General features: G+C 39.5%; 1 protein-coding gene across 1 annotated transcript; it reads left to right on the forward strand.

Moving 5' to 3' along the window:
• The first annotated feature begins 380 nt into the window (after positions 1–380).
• On the forward strand, positions 381–15,549 carry ND-B22 (NADH dehydrogenase (ubiquinone) B22 subunit). Its single transcript, XM_071694542.1, has 3 exons — positions 381–723; positions 4,889–5,031; positions 15,129–15,549. The coding sequence occupies exons 1-3, from the start codon at positions 626–628 to the stop codon at positions 15,314–15,316; spliced, it is 429 nt and encodes a 142-aa protein (XP_071550643.1). The 5' UTR covers positions 381–625; the 3' UTR covers positions 15,317–15,549.
• The last annotated feature ends 3,307 nt before the right edge of the window (positions 15,550–18,856 follow it).

Raw genomic sequence — 18,856 nt, forward strand, 5'->3', positions numbered from 1 at the left:
AAACCCCTGCATATTCGCCCACAGCCCTGCTAAACCCCTGCATATAAGTCCTCAGTCCTCCTGAACCTCAGCATTTTCGTCCACGGGGGTCACATTCCCCTTCTGAGGACGAATCAAGATATTCGTCCACACTCCTACTCATTCTGAGGACGAATCAAGATATTCGTCCAGACTCCTACTCATTCAGAGGACGAATCAAGATATTTATCCACACTCCTACTCATTCTAAGGACGAATCTAGATATTCGTCCACACTCCTACTCAATCCAATGATATTCGTCCTCATTCCTAGTCATTTCCAGGATATTCGTCCATAGTCCTGCTGCACCGGATCAAATGAATCCTCAGCAGCCGGTCAGCCAATTCCTATGCAACATCTATTTTTTTTTTTTTCAATTGGCCAGCTGTTGATGTGTTCGTATGTCGTAATATAACTCCTTAATTCATCCACGATATCCATCGTCGTTCATTGCGATGATTAAGATACATACATGAATAACTTTTTGATAACTAGAATTTGTGAAATCAATGTATATTGCAAAAAAGAATGGAGAGAAAGGTTACACTTTCATAAAATTTTTGAAGACTGAAGCCAAGGCCAACATTCGTAACGGAGACATCCAAGATGTCGTACTTGCAGACTGAGATCATCAGCCATACGCGTAAAGTTTGCTCGCTATATAAGAGATCTCTAAGAAATATAGAATCATGGTATGATAGACGGTAAGTGTACTCCCATAGGTCATTCATTATCTGTACTAGATTGATCAATTATCCCTCTAACTACCATTAGGGTCCAGTGAACTGATACCCCTGACAGTCGGTAAATTGGAATACGTTATTGACTGAAAGTGTATAAATCAGTTATAAGTTGAGGCACAATATAGATAACCCTTGCATGTAAATGTTTATGTTTAGGTTGCACTATATTTTTAACTGAGGTTGCTTAAAAAAAATTATTTTGCCGACTTCGGCACTTGTAGGTCAAACGTTATTTTTGCCGACGTTAAAGTAGGTGTAGGCCTTGTTGAGGGACACCCTAGTCACAGCTTATGGATTTAGAAGAATTGAATATCAGTGGACTTAAGCTTTGTGAAAATGATAGTTAAAATCAGTTTCAATTTTGCATCAAAGCTTTGGGAAATGGCTATGTATGTTTTAGTTATTTTGTTTAGTTTGCAGGAATTACAGAAACGCCAGCTTGAGGCTAATGAATTTTTCGTATTGAACGATAGTAAGTAAAGCTTTGATGCAATAGTTTACCTCTTGCGGAAATTGTGGTATTGATTAATGTAAATGTAGGAAATACTCTTTTAAGAAATTAAGAAAAACCTTGCCAGACCTCCATAAAAGTCGAGATGTAATGTTAAATATCCTATTCAACACACACCAGTCACACATGAATATGCAGTGGCGTCATGTCAAAAAACAAACATGTCTTATTCCCAGCGGCTGTCAAATGTAATGTTATATATTACTACCATCAATTTGACCATGAGATGAGGTTTTGATAGGTTTTGGTGATATTCTCTAATGGCATTACTTACTTTGATGTTACTCCATTTAGTATGGCTCCAATGCAGCACTTTTAGATATTTTTATATTTTTTTTATTTGTACTTGATGCCCTCATCCATTCCTGGCACCACCCCACCCCACAGGAAACAGCATCACCACCCTTTGTGTCAGCAAAGTAGTGCCAGGAAACAGACGAAAAAGTCCACATCCATTATTATTCTTTCTCTAGCTGTCTTGTGTACCACAGCTCCCTATCCACCTCCAGGCCCCACAGACCTTTCTGTGGTTTACCGCAGATGTTTCACATTCCCTGGTTCAATCCATTGATGGCATGTTGACCTCAATATACCACATAGTTCCAGTTTACTCTGTTCCATGCATGCCTTTCAAACTCCTGCATGTTCAGGCCCCTGATTTTTCACTCCATCCTTCCTCCTCCAATTTGGTCTCCAGCTTCTCCTTGTTTCCTTCACATCTGACACATATTTCCTCTTTGTCAACCTTTCCTCACCATTTCCAAAATATTTCAACACACCCTCTTCTCTCTCAACCACTGTTTTTATTACCACACATCTCTTTACCCTTTCATTACTTACTCAATCAAATCATCTCGCACCACGTTGTCCTCAAACATTTGATTTCCAACACATCCACCCTCCTCTACACAACCTTATCTGTAGTCCAAGCCTTGCCATCATATTGTTAGAACTACTATTCTTTCAAATGTACCCATTTTTGCTCCGAGATAATGTTCTCTTTCCACATATTCCTCTTGGCTCCCCCCAATGACTCACTTCAGCTTCCTGGCTCCATTTGCTGCTAAGTCCACTCCCACATATCTAAAACACTTCACTTCCTCCAATTTTCCTCCATTCAAATTTACATCCCGACTAACTTGACCCTCAATCCTGCTGAACCAGACAACCTTCCTTTCATTCACATTTACTCTCAACTATCTTCTTTCACACACCCTTCCAAACTCATTTACCAACTTCTGCAGTTTTTCACTTGAATCAGCTTAAAGTGCAGTATCAGTGTCGAACAGCAACTGACTCATTTCTCAGGCCCTCATCCCCAACAGACTGCACACTTTCCCCTTTCTCCAAAACTCTTGCATTTATCTCTCTCACCACCCTATCCATAAAGAATTAAACAACCGTGGTGACATCACACACCCTTGCCACAGACCAATCTTCACAGGGAACCAATGACTTTCTTCTCTTCCTACTCGTACACACACCTTGCATCCATGATAAAAAACAATTTCGCTGCTTCTAGCAGCTTACCTCCCACACCATATATTCTTAAGACCTTCTAGAAAGCATCTCAATCAACCCTACCATATACCTTCTCCGGATTTATAATTGCAGCATACAAATCTGTCTGTTATTCTAAGTATTTCTCACACATTCTTCAAAGCAAACACCTGATCCACACATCCTGTACCTCTTCTGAAACCACGCTGCTCCTCCCTAGTCTGATGCTCTGTACATGCTTTCACCCTCTCATATAGTTTTCCAGGTGTACTCAAAACTTGTTCCTCTGTAGTTTGAAGACTTGTGTTTATCCTCTTTGTCTTTATACAGTGGGACTATGCATGCATTCTCCAGTCCTGAGGCACTTCACCATGATTCATACATACATTAAATATCCTTTCCAACCAATCAGCACCACAGACAGTCACCCCCTTTCTTTATGAATTCAGGTGCAGTACCATCCAATCCTACCACCTTGCTGCATTTCATCCTCTGCAGAGCATTCACCACCTCTTCTCTTTTCACCAAACCACTATCCCTGACTCTCTCCGTTTGCATACCACCCCAGCCCAAACACCCTACATTTGCCACTCTATCATCAAGCTCATTCAACAATCCTTTAGAATACTCACTCCATCCATTATCCCTTCCTCTTTTGCTCCCTTCACCAATGTCCCCATTTGTTCTTCTGTCTTTTGCACATTATTTACCTCCTTCTAAAACGTCTTTTTATTCTCTGTAAAGTTTAATTATACTGTCTCACCCCAATTCTCATTTGCCCTCTTTTTAAAAAAGACCAACCTTCCTATTTACCTGCCACTTTCTCTTATACATCTCCCATTATTATTATTATGGTAAATGATTTTTTACGTGTTTGATGAGCTTATCAGTTGATTCAGTGTTCACTGCCAGATTTATCATGTGTCACTCCATGTGGTATGAATGTATACATGTATGTATACTTATCACGTTATAGTTTTCAGTGAAATGTTTCATTATATACATTATTTATATGAATACATTTACTTTGCTGCTTTAATAGTGCAAAAATGATGTACCATCCTCCATGGCATTTTGATGGTTAATGACCAGCTGAGTATAAGGAATAATAGATTTTGAGCAGAGAGTGTGGAAACAGCATCCAAGTTGCCAATAGTTGTTTCCTGAATTACTACTATGTTATTTATAGCACAGGGTTTTTAAATGATCCAGATCATGCATGACACACTGGCAGTCAACTGACAGAGGCATCCCATGTTGTGTGGCACATCAGCTGACCTTAGGTTAATTTACTGCTCATTTTTTTCATATAACCCTTATCATCATAGATATCTTTTGAGAGAATATAATGCTCCAAATCATTTTCCACAACTGTTATTGTAGTTTTCATTTAGATACAACATTAGTATTGCTGGCCACAGGAAAATGTGGGATGAAAGTCTATCTTGGCCCCACATTAGTATTAGTTTCCAGCGGCCGGAGCCTGGCCCATGCTGCATGGGAAGAAGATCCTATGTAGGCTACCCCAGCTTTTGATATCGAGTGAATTTTTTCTGCAGTGTTAGTGTAGTATTGAAAGAATACACATTTGTGAAATGTTAGTTTGAGCATTGTATTGTCCAATATTAAAGGCATTAGGTATAAAGGTAAGAGAAAGTATGGAATCATCCAATATAAAAGTAAGTTGTACATTTCCAGAAGTCAGCAGAATCTGTGAAAATATCAAATAACCTCACCTAGTAGTGACAGTGATGGTTGAAATTTACCATCATTGAATTGCTATGCTGCTGGGGATTGCAGGCCCCTTTTTATGACATCTGTTTGTTAACCAGTATTGGCCTTTTGCATGGTACTCACTTGCTGTGACCAGTATATTTCCTCCAGAATATCTAACATTAACATAAATCTTGATTACTAGGAGGGTTAGGTTTTCATAGGTGTTACTTAATTTTTTTTGCAAATGTTTTGCTTGCATTTACATTGGTAAACCCACATTTCCTCCCATGTTTACCATGGATCATACCTATGCCTTTTATGAAAGAAAGGAAATCATTGTTACAATATATGATTTAGGGTTACTTTGGTAAGTAAGCAATACTGATGTTGTGCTTTCAGGCCCATGTACCGATACCGTGCTGTGTTGCTGCGAGCAAGGTTTGATGAGAATAAAGATGTAAAGGACATGCGTGTGGCTCAGCAGCTTTTGGAAGACGGGGAAAAGGAACTCTTTAGTATCCTTCATTATCAGCCATTTCAGTGTTAGTACTCTTCCCCTATTTTTCAATTGTCTTTAATGCCTACAGAGTACTTTGAACCTCTGAATGAGCACATCCTCAGCAAGGGTTAAAGTACTTATTTTGTACTCAAAAATTAAGTGTATTCAATGGGATTCATGTATTTTGACCATGACAGAATGTATGATGCTGGCAGGTGCTCATTCACAAGACACTACAACCTCACAGCAACCTGCCTATGCTTATGGTATCATAGCATAGGTGTCACTTGGCATCAAGTCACCATCCATCCAAATTCATTTTTACTTGCTTGCTCGAATTTCACAGACATGCTGACATTTACCTGGCTTCTACCTGTAGGGTCTTCACTTTTGTTTCAAGCCTCCAGAGATGTGTTTGTATTTTTTATTTGTTTTCCATAACACATGTTGTAAGAACTATATTTTGTTGTACCTTCAGAATTAGTCATGCCTCAGTAGCCATGTTATGGCAGTGATGTGCTTTGATTCAGTGGGTCAGAATTCAGTGGAAAGTGTTTAATATTCTGAAGAGAAATATTTTGAATTTTTGTGGATTTCAAAATCATTTATATATTTCAAGTCATTCCAGTCAAGCACTTGACCCTGAAAGATCAGCCTGAATGTGCATGGGAATTATCAAGGTGAAAAGGAAGGAGGGATAGTTGCTACTTTTGATAAGAGATACCTGGATGTACTGGCTATGAATTGAACAAAGTTTACTCTGTATGATATACAGCTATACTTGAATATGCTCACTACAGCAACTTCAGCCGTCCACATTTAATTTCATTTATTTTTTCATGCCTTATGTCATAAGCAGCTTTGACTAACATCAGAAAAAAAAAATCCTGGGAGTTTGTGTCAGTTCCCCATATAACACGGGAAGTTATGGCCCTTTCCATGCTATATGTGTGCATTTTCTACTTTTTGCAACAACTGTGCATGCTCAGCCTTGCAAATCAGTGATTGTCTTTGGGCACAAGCAATAAGTATATGGATTCAGTGGATGAAGAAAATAATTTCCATCATGATAGGAAAGTGATCATGATTGTGATGAGGAAATAAAAGTGGAATGATACTAGAACAAGGTGAGGGCAGGCATTTGGTGTGTAAATGGATCAGGTCATTCTGCGATGAACAGACAATACTTTATGTAAAACTGAGTATGTATAAGTCTGAAAATTATGTAAGTAAAAAATAATGAATAAGTGATGTATTTGAAGTTATATAAAGAAGTCATATGTTAAAATTCTATGATGCATAGCGAAAAGTTTTACATAATCATATCGGATTGTTCCTTGGGTATCATGTTACCGAGATATGTGCTACCATGCATGCTCAGCCCTGCAAGTTGATGATTGTCTCTAGCACACAAACAATGATGATATTGATTCAGTGGATGTTGAATGTGATTTTGGTCATAATAGGAAAGTGATCATGATTGTGATATACAGGAAATAAGAGTGAAGTATCCTTGAATAAGGTAAGGGCAGGCATATGTTTAGATAGATGGCTTAAGTCATTCTGAAGTGAACAGGTACTATATAAAGCTATGAATATGGTATATATCTTGAAAGATACGGGAATAAGCGTAATAGGTGGTCTATTTGAAATTTTATTAAGAAGTCATTTGTTAAAACACTTTAATGCATAGTGAAACAGCTTACATAATCACTATCTTTCCCTTGGTATCATGTTACTTAAGAGTCTCCAGAAGTTTGTCATTAGTTACTTAACTAAGCATGTAGATAGTTGGGCACTGAGTTGATAATATAATCTGCCAAGACAGTAGCGATGATGCAGCCTGTTTACCACCAGCAAAGGTGTGAACTTAAGCTTTCTCTGTAGCACGAAATAAGATAGGCTTGCTTGTTTTTCATAATCTTTTTTTTGTGTGTGTGTGCTTCCCATTAATTCATAACTTATTGAGTTTTTTAATGAACCCTTGTACTAGGGGCCCAGAAAATTTTGGGGGTTTTATCATGTAAGTGGTTAATTGGAAAGGAAAATATTGGTTTAGGAATGTTAAGGGAGGAAGTTTGAGATCAGTGAGAGAACAAGACTGAAAGAAAAGGTGATGTTTATAATGAAAAGAGTTGTGGGACATGTGAAAGAGTATACTGAAGTATGTTCAAGATTATTTTAGGTTAAAATGGAAGTAGGTTACGAGAGCCAGATATAAGTTTGTAGAGTTATGTGTTGAGTGAAGAGTGATGATCACTCACACATGGTTTAAAAAGTTGCATGCTGAAGTATACATGGATGAGTGGGGTTAGGGGTCAATATGTATTATTGGATTATATGATATTCAGTAGACATGCAGTGGAGAGGCTGTTGTAGATCAGTTTGGAGAGAGGGGCAGCTGGTAGAATGTCTAATTATTTCTTAGGCAAGACAGATGTGGTGGCTTTCAGAAGAGGGGAATGATGTGTGAATAGGATTGGTGACACTGAGTTGGGAGAATGGGCATATGTGCTAAAACACCAAGGGATATGGAGTTAGAAATGGCTTAATGTGAGAGTAAAGGAAACTTGGGGAATGGAGGAGGATTGGAGAGATGTTAGGAATTCAGTGTTTAAATGAGTGTATGAAGTCTGTGGCTTGCAGATGGGATGATGAAGTATGAAAAAGGTTAACTAGTGGTGGAATGAGGGTTGAATTACTTTTCATAGAGAAAAGTGAGGTTTAATGGTCGTACCTGCAGAGAAGGAATGCAAATGACAAGGCATTAGGAAGAATGGAAGAGAAAAGAGCAGGACGTTGAGAGAATTAAAAATTTGGGGAATGGAGGAGGATTGGAGAAATATTAGGAATTGTTTAAATGAGCATATGAAGCCTGTGGCATGCAGAAGATGGGATGATGAAGTATGAAAGAGGGCAACAAGTGGTGGATTGAGGGTTGAATTACTTACTATTCATAGAGAAAAATGAGGTTTAATGGTTCGTACCTGCTGAGAAGGAATGCGAGTAACAAGTTATTAGGAAGAATGCAAGAGAAAAGAGCAGGATGCTGAGAGAATTGATCAGGTGCTGAAGAGTGCAAGTTAAAATATTGGATGAGATTACTGATGATTGTCATGAAGAATAAGATGTTTTTGAGTAGTTAAATAGTTTGAGGGTAGTGAGAACATAAAGCAGCAGTGGTATGGAGAGCAGATAGGGAAGTATTGAAAAGCAAAGATGATGTGAGGAAAAGGGGAGAGTAATTTGAAGGACTGTTAAATGTGCTAGATAATAGCAGAAGTGGGTATGACATGTACTGTGGTGGCATATAAAGTGAGTCATTGTGAAATAGAAATTTTCTAGCTTTTTTGTTTTTAGTATATAGATGTATGTAGGGGTTGAAAAAAAAAGAGAGAATTTAGGATAGATGCAAGACAGAATACAGGAATGCTTTTGTTGCATTATTATTGCAAGTAGTACTTGCTAGAGATTATTATTTGATAGTTGATGTTCATGTGAGATTACCATGGGGGCCCATAGCCATGGTTTAAGTAAAACCCCTTAAGTCTGACATTAATGACCTAACTAGGCCAATGGACTGCCAAGCATACTTTGACTACTCACTTCCCTGTGGGCTAAGGAAAAGCCAATAACCTTCTTACATCTTATACCTAAATGGAATGATGTGGGTACACATAACCTGACAATTAAATGTGCATAAGCATGCAGTGATTGGAATCTTGATATCGAACTGGTTGCAACACTACTAGCATAATCATTATGCATGGGTCTGTAGAGGTGTACTTGATATTTGATATCTTATGCTATTCACAGTATCAGAAATAATGTGGCATGCATACTAACATAAATACTAATAGTAAATAAAGATCCTAATTCTCAATTGCACAAGGCTTCTTGTTCACTGGTGCTGAAAGTTCACTTGAGTGTGTAACACATGGTTTTAGCTGGATTTTTAGAAACTCGATGACAGCCAGGTCTATGGGCGTGAGTGTGTCTGCCCAATCAATGGCCCTACATCCATTATGTCAAGTCAGTCCATCTGTGCTCGCGTTTTCTACAACAATGTTGAGTCAGTCATGCCAGAAGCATGTCCTAAGTATTCATACATCCTGCACAGGACACAGCACAGGACACACAGGCTGCTTTTCATGGCTCGGGCTGCCCTTGTGGAATCAAATTTGTCTGTGTCTCTTATAGACATAATTGGCTCCTTACCCTCATGGGTGAGTCATACACGCTGTATAAAGACACCTTTTGTAACAAATCGAGGTGCTAGCTTACTGAGATTTCTTGTGGATGTTGCATGCTATCTCCCCAGGCTGGGTAAGTCTGGAAGGGGGTAGGGTACTTCTATCTTCAATGACGTAGGCTACTGAACTGACCTACAACTGCATCTCATCTCTATAATTTGTGACTTGAAATCATGTTGGGTTGCCAAGGCAATCATTTCAGTTTTATTGGTTAATTACTTTGCTATGTCACTTTGTCAGTTTCCCACTTTGTCACTTCCACACTTGATACATTTTCATGGTGACCTGATTTGAAACTGTATCACTGTATGTACTTATTTGAGCACCATAGATAATAAACTTTTGCATATGGGGTAATCCTATATGGAAACTGCCATAATGACATGTCCCGTATTACAGGTACACCACCAAATTTCCAGCAACTGATGGTTCGGTACCATCTTTAGTCCGGACAAAATTATGTGAGGGAACTTGAAATTGCTGTAGCCACCAGACTAGTTTACTGGGCGGCCACAGATGGCGTTGTGTGTAGGGCACGCTTATTTACATTCTTTACACTGCACTTGATGGTGATATTGCATTTCTGTGAGATTCTTAGCTTATTTTGCTTAGATTTAAACCTAGCTATGGCTTCTGAGACATGGGAGTGTCAGTCATGGTGTCAAACGTAAATGCCAGTCCATATCGATCCAAGATAAAGTAGAACTGTTGAAAAAATGGACCATGGTGTTTTGGTGCATAAGCTGTGTGACATCTGCAGTATTGGATCGTCAACTGTTTATGATATAAAGAAGCTAAGGGAGAAAATATTGAAATTCTATGCTGGCCGATTCCAAGAAGCAAATGGCGATTAGAAAAGCTATGAAAGATGGTAAGAGCACTGAGCATGATTGAGTGATTATGGAATGGTTTCAACAGGGTTGGAGTGATGGAGTGGAATTGTCAGTTAGCATGATAATGAACCAGGCTAAGTTGTTCCATGAAGAACTTAAATTACAACATGAGCGTAACTATGGTGAAGGATGGCTTCAAAGATTCAAGAAGTGTCATGGAATTTCCATGAATAAAACGTGTCGAGAAAAGCAGTCTGCAAACCATGAAGGAGTTGCTGAGTATGGGGACGAATTTGTGAAACTTGTAGCTGATGAGCACCTCAGTCCTGAGCAGGTGTATGATGTATTTAATTCATTTATTTGATTTACATTTAGTATTTGTTTAACTTAAATTTCTAGCAGTCCATGGTATACTTAAGACGCATGGGAGATGTATAATTAGTGTGTTAGAGGTGTGTTGATGAATTATTATTATTCTACCATGGTTGGTCTGGTAAAATGGTTAATCCGGCAAGGCTTTGGAACCACGAGTGCCTGAAAATCGGTGGTGTACTTACTGCTATACTCATGGTACATGCCATAGGTAATTTTACCTTATCCTTGAAATATGATTCTTTGTTCCTTACTAGCTAAACAATATTAGAAGAGTACCCACATGTACCCACATTTTCGTGGTGACCTTATTTGAAATTGTATCACTGTATGTACTTAATTGAGCACCATAAATAATAAACTTTTCCACATGGCATAATCCTGTATTGAAACTGCTATGATGACATGTCCCATACAATTTGATTTCTATAATTGACCTACAGCTGTACTCATGATACATGCCACAGGTTATTTTACATACTTGCTCCTCACTGGTTCTCAGTGAATGTAGGTTGGCGGCAGGGGTGTGTGATGTCTCCATGGTTGTTTAATTTGTTTATGGATGGGGTTGTTAGGGAGGTGAATGCAAGAGTTTTGGAAAGAGGGGCAAGTATGCAGTCTGTTGTGGATGAGAGAGCTTGGGAAGTGAGTCAGTTGTTGTTCGCTGATGATACAGCGCTGGTGGCTGATTCTTGTGAGAAACTGCAGAAGCTGGTGACTGAGTTTGGTAAAGTGTGTGAAAGAAGAAAGTTAAGAGTAAATGTGAGTAAGAGCAAGGTTGTTAGGTACAGTAGGGTTGATGGTCAAGTCAATTGGGAGGTACGTTTGAATGGAGAAAAACTGGAGGAAGTAAAGTGTTTTAGATATCTGGGAGTGGATCTGGCAGCAGATGGAACCATGGAAGTGGAAGTGAATCATAGGGTGGGGGAGGGGGCGAAAATCCTGGGAGCCTTGAAGAATGTGTGGAAGTCGAGAACATTATCTCCGAAAGCAAAAATGTGTATGTTTGAAGGAATAATGGTTCCAACTATGTTGTATGGTTGCGAGGCATGGGCTATGGATAGAGTTGTGCGCAGGAGGGTGGATGTGCTGGAAATGAGATGTTTAAGGACAATATGTGGTGTGAGGTGGTTTGATCGAGTAAGTAATGTAAGGGTAAGAGAGATGTGTGGAAATAAAAAGAGCGTGGTTGAGAGAGCAGAAGAAGGTGTTTTGAAATGGTTTGGGCACATGGAGAGAATGAGTGAGGAAAGATTGACCAAGAGGATGTATGTGTCGGAGGTGGGGGGAACGAGGAGAAGTGGGAGACCAAATTGGAGGTGGAAAGATGGAGTGAAAAAGATTTTGAGTGATCGGAGCCTGAACATGCAGGAGGGTGAAAGGTGTGCAAGGAATAGAGTGAATTGGATCGATGTGGTATATATATATATATATATATATATATATATATATATATATATATATATATATATTTTTTTTTGCCGCTGTCTCCCGCGTTTGCGAGGTAGCGCAAGGAAACAGACGAAAGAAATGGCCCAACCCACCCCCATACACATGTATATACATACGTCCACACACGCAAATATACATACCTACACAGCTTTCCATGGTTTACCCCAGACGCTTCACATGCCCTGATTCAATCCACTGACAGCACATCAACCCCGGTATACCACATCGCTCCAATTCACTCTATTCCTTGCCCTCCTTTCACCCTCCTGCATGTTCAGGCCCCGATCACACAAAATCTTTTTCACTCCATCTTTCCACCTCCAATTTATTTATTTTATTTTGCTTTGTCGCTGTCTCCCGCGTTAGCAAGGTAGCACAAGGAAACAGACGAAAGAATGGCCCTACCCACCCACATACACATGTATATACATATACATCCACACACGCAAATATACATACCTGTACATCTCAACGTATACATATATATACACACACAGACATATACATATATACACATGTACATAATTCATACTTTTTTTTTCTGTCTCCCGCATTTGCGAGGTAGCGCAATTCATACTGTCTTCCCTTATTCATTCCCATCGCCTCCTCGCCACACATGAAATAACAACTCCCTCCCCCCTCATGTGTGTGAGGTTGTGCTGGGAAAAGACAACAAAGGCCACATTCGTTCACTCTCAGTCTCTAGCTGTCATGTAATAATGCACCGAAACCACAGCTCCCTTTCAACATCCAGGCCCCACAGAACTTTCCATGGTTTACCCCAGATGCTTCACATGCCCTGGTTCAATCCATTGACAGCACGTCGACCCCAGTATACCACATCGTTCCAATTCACGCTATTCCTTGCACGCCTTTCACCCTCCTGCATGTTCAGGCCCCGATCATTCATAATCTTTTTCACTCCATCTTTCCACCTCCAGTTTGGTCTCCCACTTCTCCTTGTTCCCTCCACCTCTGACACATATATCCTCTTGGTAAATCTTTCCTCACTCATTCTTTTCATGTGACCAAACCATTTCAAAACACCCTCTTCTGCTCTCTCAACCACAATCTTTTTATTACCACACATCTCTCTTACCCTTTCATTACTTACTCAATCAAACCACCTCACACCACATATTGCCCAGCAGATCTTGGTTTACCCCAGACGTGTACATACCCTGGTTCAGTCCATTGACAGCACATCGACCCAGGTATACCACATCGTTCCAATTCACTCTATTCCTTGCATGCCTCTCACCGTCATGCATATTAAGGCCCCAATCGCTCAAAATCATCTTCATTCCATCCTTCCTCCTCCATTTTGGTCTCCCACTTCTCCTTGCTCCCTCCATGTCTGACACCTATATCCTCTTTGTCAACCTTTCCTCACTCATTCACTCCAAATGTCTAAAGCATTTTAACACACCCTCCTCTGCTATCTCAACCTCAATCTTCATTTCCACACATCTTTCTTGGTATTTCATTACTTATTCGATCAAACCACCTCACACCACATATTGTCCTCAAAAACTTCATTTCCAATACATCCACCCTCCTCTATATCACCCTATCTATAGCCCATGCCTCACAGCCATATGATATTGTTGGAACTACTATTCCTTCAGACATACCCATTTTTGCTCTCTGAGATAATGTTCTCTCCTTTCACACGTTCTTCCTCACTCCCAGAACTTTTGCTCCTTCCCCCATCCTATGACATTTCCACATCTACAGTTCCATTCACTGCTAAGTCCACTCCCAGATATCTAAAACACTTCACTTCCTGCAATTTTTCTCCATTCAAGCTTGCATCCCATCTAATTTGTCCCTCACCCTGCTGAACCTACAATTGTAACCATGCTTTTATTCACATACACTGTCAGCTTTCTCCTTTCACACATTCTTCTAAATTCAGTCACCAATTAATGTAGTTTTTCACTTGAATCAGCCTCCAGTGCTGTATCATCGGCAAACAAAAACTGACTCACTCTCAGGGCCCTCTCATCCCCACAGACTGCATACTTGCCCCTTTCCCAAGACTTTTGCAATTACGTCCCACACCACCCCATCCACAAACAAATGTGTGTGTTGTCCCTGGGGATGGGGAGAAAGAATACTGCCCATGTATTCCTTGCATGTACTACAAGATGACCAAAATGGGCAGGAACAGGGGGCTGGAAATCCTTTTCTCCTGTTTTCTTTTCCAAAAGAAGGAACAGAGATTGGGGCCAAGTGAGGATTTTTCCCTATAAGGCTCAGTCAAATGTACTTGACACTTCTATGCTAATGTAGAAAATGGTGAACATGTATGAAAAAAATGCGTATGTGTGTGTGTGTATGTTTGAAATGGAAGGAAAAGAAGGAGAGGAAACCATGAAAGAAATGAAAGAATGGTTTGAATAAGGCTTTAGTGTATTGGGGTCTTAATATTCAGGGGAATGGGAGGCATGCACTGGAAAGAGTGAATTGGATTGATATTGTGTATGGGGGTACTGTGTGGTTATTCTGCTTATCCAGGGCAGATGAAGTAATAAACAGTGAAATTTAACAATGAAATGGTCTGTGGAGTTTGGCTGTGGATTGTGGGCTTTAGTTTTGGTGCACCATGCATGACAGCTAGAGACTGGATGTGTCCCATATGGCCATTTCTCACTAGTTCTTGGTGCAGCTTAATAAAGGTGGGAAAGGCAGGTATGTTAAGGGAGACATATTTATGTACAGTACTGTATATTTACAATTACATTTGCAAAAATATTACTGAATTATATTAATTATACCGGAATAGAATTATTTGAAAAGGATAATCATTAGATCATTGTGCAGTATGTAGTAAAAACAAATTCTTAAACATGCTTGGTGGCAACACCGTTTAATGTTGTCTATGATAGAAGTGGGTTAGCTGCTTGTTATGGATTTCCCAAAGTTGAAATGGCATTTTTTTTATAACCCATTCCTGAGGCTAGAAGTGTTTTTCACATAGCTAACAATACAGGCATGGAAAGGAAACACAATTTTGAGGTAGAAAGTTAATTGAGAAGAGCTTGTAGCATTTTGTGGGAAGATATACTTGTAAAATTGTTTCCTTTTTTTTTTTTTTCTAAAGTAACAGCTCAAGAGCACTTATTTTCTTTCCTCATTCAGATTTCAGATTGCTTATTGAAGAGGAAGCACATTACCAGTATATTGTATCCCAACATATTTGATTACTTGAAAATATTCTGTTGCAGTCCCACTTTCCCCTGGAGGAGTAGCACATGGACGAGACGTGGTTCCTCCGGATTGGGTCTTAGACTATTGGCATCCTATGGAAAAGGCTGCATATCCTGAATATTTTGCCAGACGTGAGCAGCGCAAAAAGGAATATGTTGAGTGGTGGGAGAAGACCTACGGCAAGTCAACTGAGCAGGCTCATTAATAGCAGGGAATTCTCCAGCTTTTAATTCCTTTTATACTGTACATTATATATATAAACAAGGATGAAAGGCTCAAGAGTGTACTGTAGCATATTTAATGACACCTTTAGAGCCCATTATTTTATTATTTAAAAGTGAGAACCTTCAGATGCTGTTGTGTAGAGCTGTAGACGTTAATGTAATTGACTGAAGTAAATGTCAAAAGCTGAAATTATTAAAACTTGACAAAAAAAAATGTTATTTTTATAGCATCACCTTTAAAAACAATTTACAGCATAAGTGTAAGATTATGTTGAAAGGTATAGTAGTTCCAGTGGTTGTGTATAGATGTGAGGCTTGGGCCCTAAATACAAATTAATGGAAGAGGATGGAGGTGTTGGAAATGGAATGCCTAAGAACAGTATGTTATGTGAGGAGAGTTGGTTGTAAAAGGAGTGACGATGTAAGAGTGAGGTATGGGAGTAAGTGCAGTCTGATTAAGAGAGCTGACCAGCGTGTGTTGAAATGGTTTGGACATATGGAGAGGATAAGAGAAGAGAGTATGACTATGTAATGAAGATTTATGGGGCAGAAATGGAGGAAGTAAGAGAGAAGGGAAGACCATAAAAGAGATGGAAGGTTACAGTGAAAGAGGCTTTGAGACAGTGGTGCTTAAACATTCAGGTGGATGAAAGATGTGCATGAGATTAAGCAGTTTGAAGCAATGTGGTATGTGAAGAGTTGACAAAGAGAGGAAATGTAATAGGTTTAAAGTAAGTGGTGAAAATAAGTTTGTCAGAAAAAGAGGCCTTTTGAGATATCAAGGGAGATTGAGCAAAGAATGCTAATCTAGGGAATGGAAGTTTTTAGAGAAGCTTTAATTTGACAAGTGGATGAAGCGTATGGCATGTGGAAGATGGGATGTGGAGGAATGAGAAAAGGTAATGAGTGGTGGAAAAAGGAAGTTAGATAGATTTTAAGAAAAAAGGAAGGTATATGGATAGTATCTGCAGAAAAGGAGTTTAGTTGACTGTAAGGAGTGCAAGAGAAAGTGGCTGGTCAATAGAAAGGCACATGAGCTGAAAAATAGGGAAATGTGAGTTAGGGTCAGAGAGTATCAATAAGCTTCAGGAGAAATAAAGTATTTTGGGAGGAGGTGAAAGGAGAACTAGAAAATAGATGTGAGTGATACTGAGGAAAGCGTGGTAACACGCAAAGCTATGAGAAACAGGTAGGGTATTTTGAAGGACCTGTAAATTTGTTAGATACAGGGAGGCAGATGTGGTATTTGGGATGAGATGGGATATTATGGTAAAAAGTCAGGTCAGAAAAATTTTTGTAAGATGAAGTGTGGCATATTATTACATTTGAGTTTCTCTAGAAAAGAAGTGGCAGTGTCTTTAATTGGTTAATCAGGTTGTTCGACATATGTATGACGTAAGATGAGGTGGCAGAGGACTGGGAAAATGCATACATCTTGTTGCATGAAGGTAAGAGGAATCAAAATAAATGTTTGAATTACATCTGTTGAGTATACCTAGGAAGGTGTATAGCAGAGTGGTTATTGAGAGATGGTGACATGCACAGAGCATCTCATTAGAGTTGAGCAATGTGGCTTTAGGCGTGGTATACGGGGCATGGCCTAGGTGTTTGCTTTAAAGAGTTTGTGTGAAAAATACTAGGAGAAAGAGATGGAGTATGTTGCATTTATGGATCTGGAGAAAGTATAACAAAGGGTTAACTGAGATGCATTGCTGAATGTGTAGAAGGAAGGCTATTTAAATGCTATGAAGAGTTTTTATCATAAGAATGTTGTGTGCGTATATAAAAGAAAATGGGTGAGTGATTCCCAGTGAAAATAGGCCTGTATCAAAGGTGTGTGATGGTTGTCACCATGGCTGGTTGGTTTGTTCCTGGATTAGATGGTAAGGGGAGTAAATGCAAGGGCCTTGGTGTGAGAGGCAGGTCTACACTGTGCTTGGTGGGGGAGTCAACTGCTGTCTGCAGATGACACAACTTTGGTAGCAGAATACTCCCTAAAGAGCACTCTATTTTATTTATTTATTTTATTATACTTTGTCGCTGTCTCCTGTGTTAGTGAGGTAGCGCAAGGAAACAGACAAAAGAATGGCCCAACCCACCCACATACTCATGTACATACATACACGTCACACACACAGCACATATACATACCTATACATCTCAGCGTATACAAATATATACACACACAGACATCTACATATATACACATGTACATAATTCATACTGTTTGCCCTTATTCATTCCTGTCACCACCCTGCCACACACGGAATGACAACCCCCTCCCCCGCATGTGTGCAGGGTAGCGCTAGGAAAAGACAACAAAGGCCACATTCGTTCATACTCAGTCTCTAGCTGTCATGTAATAATGCACCGAAACCACAGCTCCCTTTCCACATCCAGGTCCCACAAAACTTTCCATGGTTTACCCCAGACGCTTCACATGCCCTGGTTCAATCCATTGACAGCACATTGACCCCGGTATACCACATCGTTCCAATTCACTCTATTCCTTGCACACCTTTCACCCTCCTGTATGTGCAGGCCCCAATCACTCAAAATCTTTTTCACTCCATCTTTCCACCTCCAGTTTGGTCTCCCACTTCTCCACATTCCCTCCACGTCTGACACATATATCCTCTTTGTCAATCTTTCCTCACTCATTCTCTCCATGTGACCAAACCATTTCAAAACACCCTCTTCTGCTCTCTCAACCACACACTTTTTATTACCACACATCTCTCTTACCCTTTCATTACTTACGCGATCAAACCACCTCACACCACATGCTGTCCTCATATATCTCATTTCCAGCACATCCACCCTCCTCTGCATAACTCTATCTATAGCCCACGCCTTGCAACCATATAACATTGTTGGAACCACTATTCCTTCAAACATACCCATTTTTGCTTTCCAAGATAACGTTCTCGACTTCCACACATTTTTCAACGCTCCTAGAACTTTCGCCCCCTCCCCCACCCTATGATTCACTTACACTTCCATGGTTCCATCCGCTGCCAAATCCACTCCCAGATATCTAAAACACTTCACTTCCTTCAGTTTTTCTCCATTCAAATTTACCTCCCAACTGACTTGACCCTCAACCCTACTGTACCTAATAACCTTGCTCTTATTCACATTTGTTCTCAGCTTTCTTCTTTCACACAATTTACCAAACTCTAAGTTGCTTAATTCTTCACATTTAACTGGTTATTCTTCTTTATTTTCCCTGTTGGCTTTTAGTATAATGTACTCTCTCACATTTCTGTCGTCCAACAATCTAAGTATTTTCACTGAGGTCACTAAACATGATTTAAGAGATTAATAGATTAAATTATAATGGTGATTGTATGGGTAATAAAGAGCTAAATTTTTTCTAGTGCCTACCTAACAAGGAAAGAGACCTTTTTAAGCTACGAGTGGGATGATAAGTTGTTTAGTTATCTGAAGAAGTTATGAAAATTATATCATCATGTAATGATGGCTTCTGTTTGCATGAGAATAGTCATATAATAATGGCA

Source organism: Panulirus ornatus, chromosome 57 (genome assembly GCF_036320965.1).
Source record: "Panulirus ornatus isolate Po-2019 chromosome 57, ASM3632096v1, whole genome shotgun sequence".
Taxonomy (NCBI): Eukaryota; Metazoa; Arthropoda; class Malacostraca; order Decapoda; family Palinuridae; genus Panulirus; species Panulirus ornatus.

Excerpts from the sequence above, each read along its gene's own strand:
- ND-B22 (XM_071694542.1), top strand. The coding sequence starts at position 626 with ATGTCGTACTTGCAGACTGAGATCATCAGCCATACGCGTAAAGTTTGC. Across the intron at positions 724-4,888 it reads GAATCATGGTATGATAGACG|GCCCATGTACCGATACCGTG; the intron begins GTAAGTGTACTC and ends TTGTGCTTTCAG. Across the intron at positions 5,032-15,128 it reads TCATTATCAGCCATTTCAGT|TCCCACTTTCCCCTGGAGGA; the intron begins GTTAGTACTCTT and ends ATTCTGTTGCAG.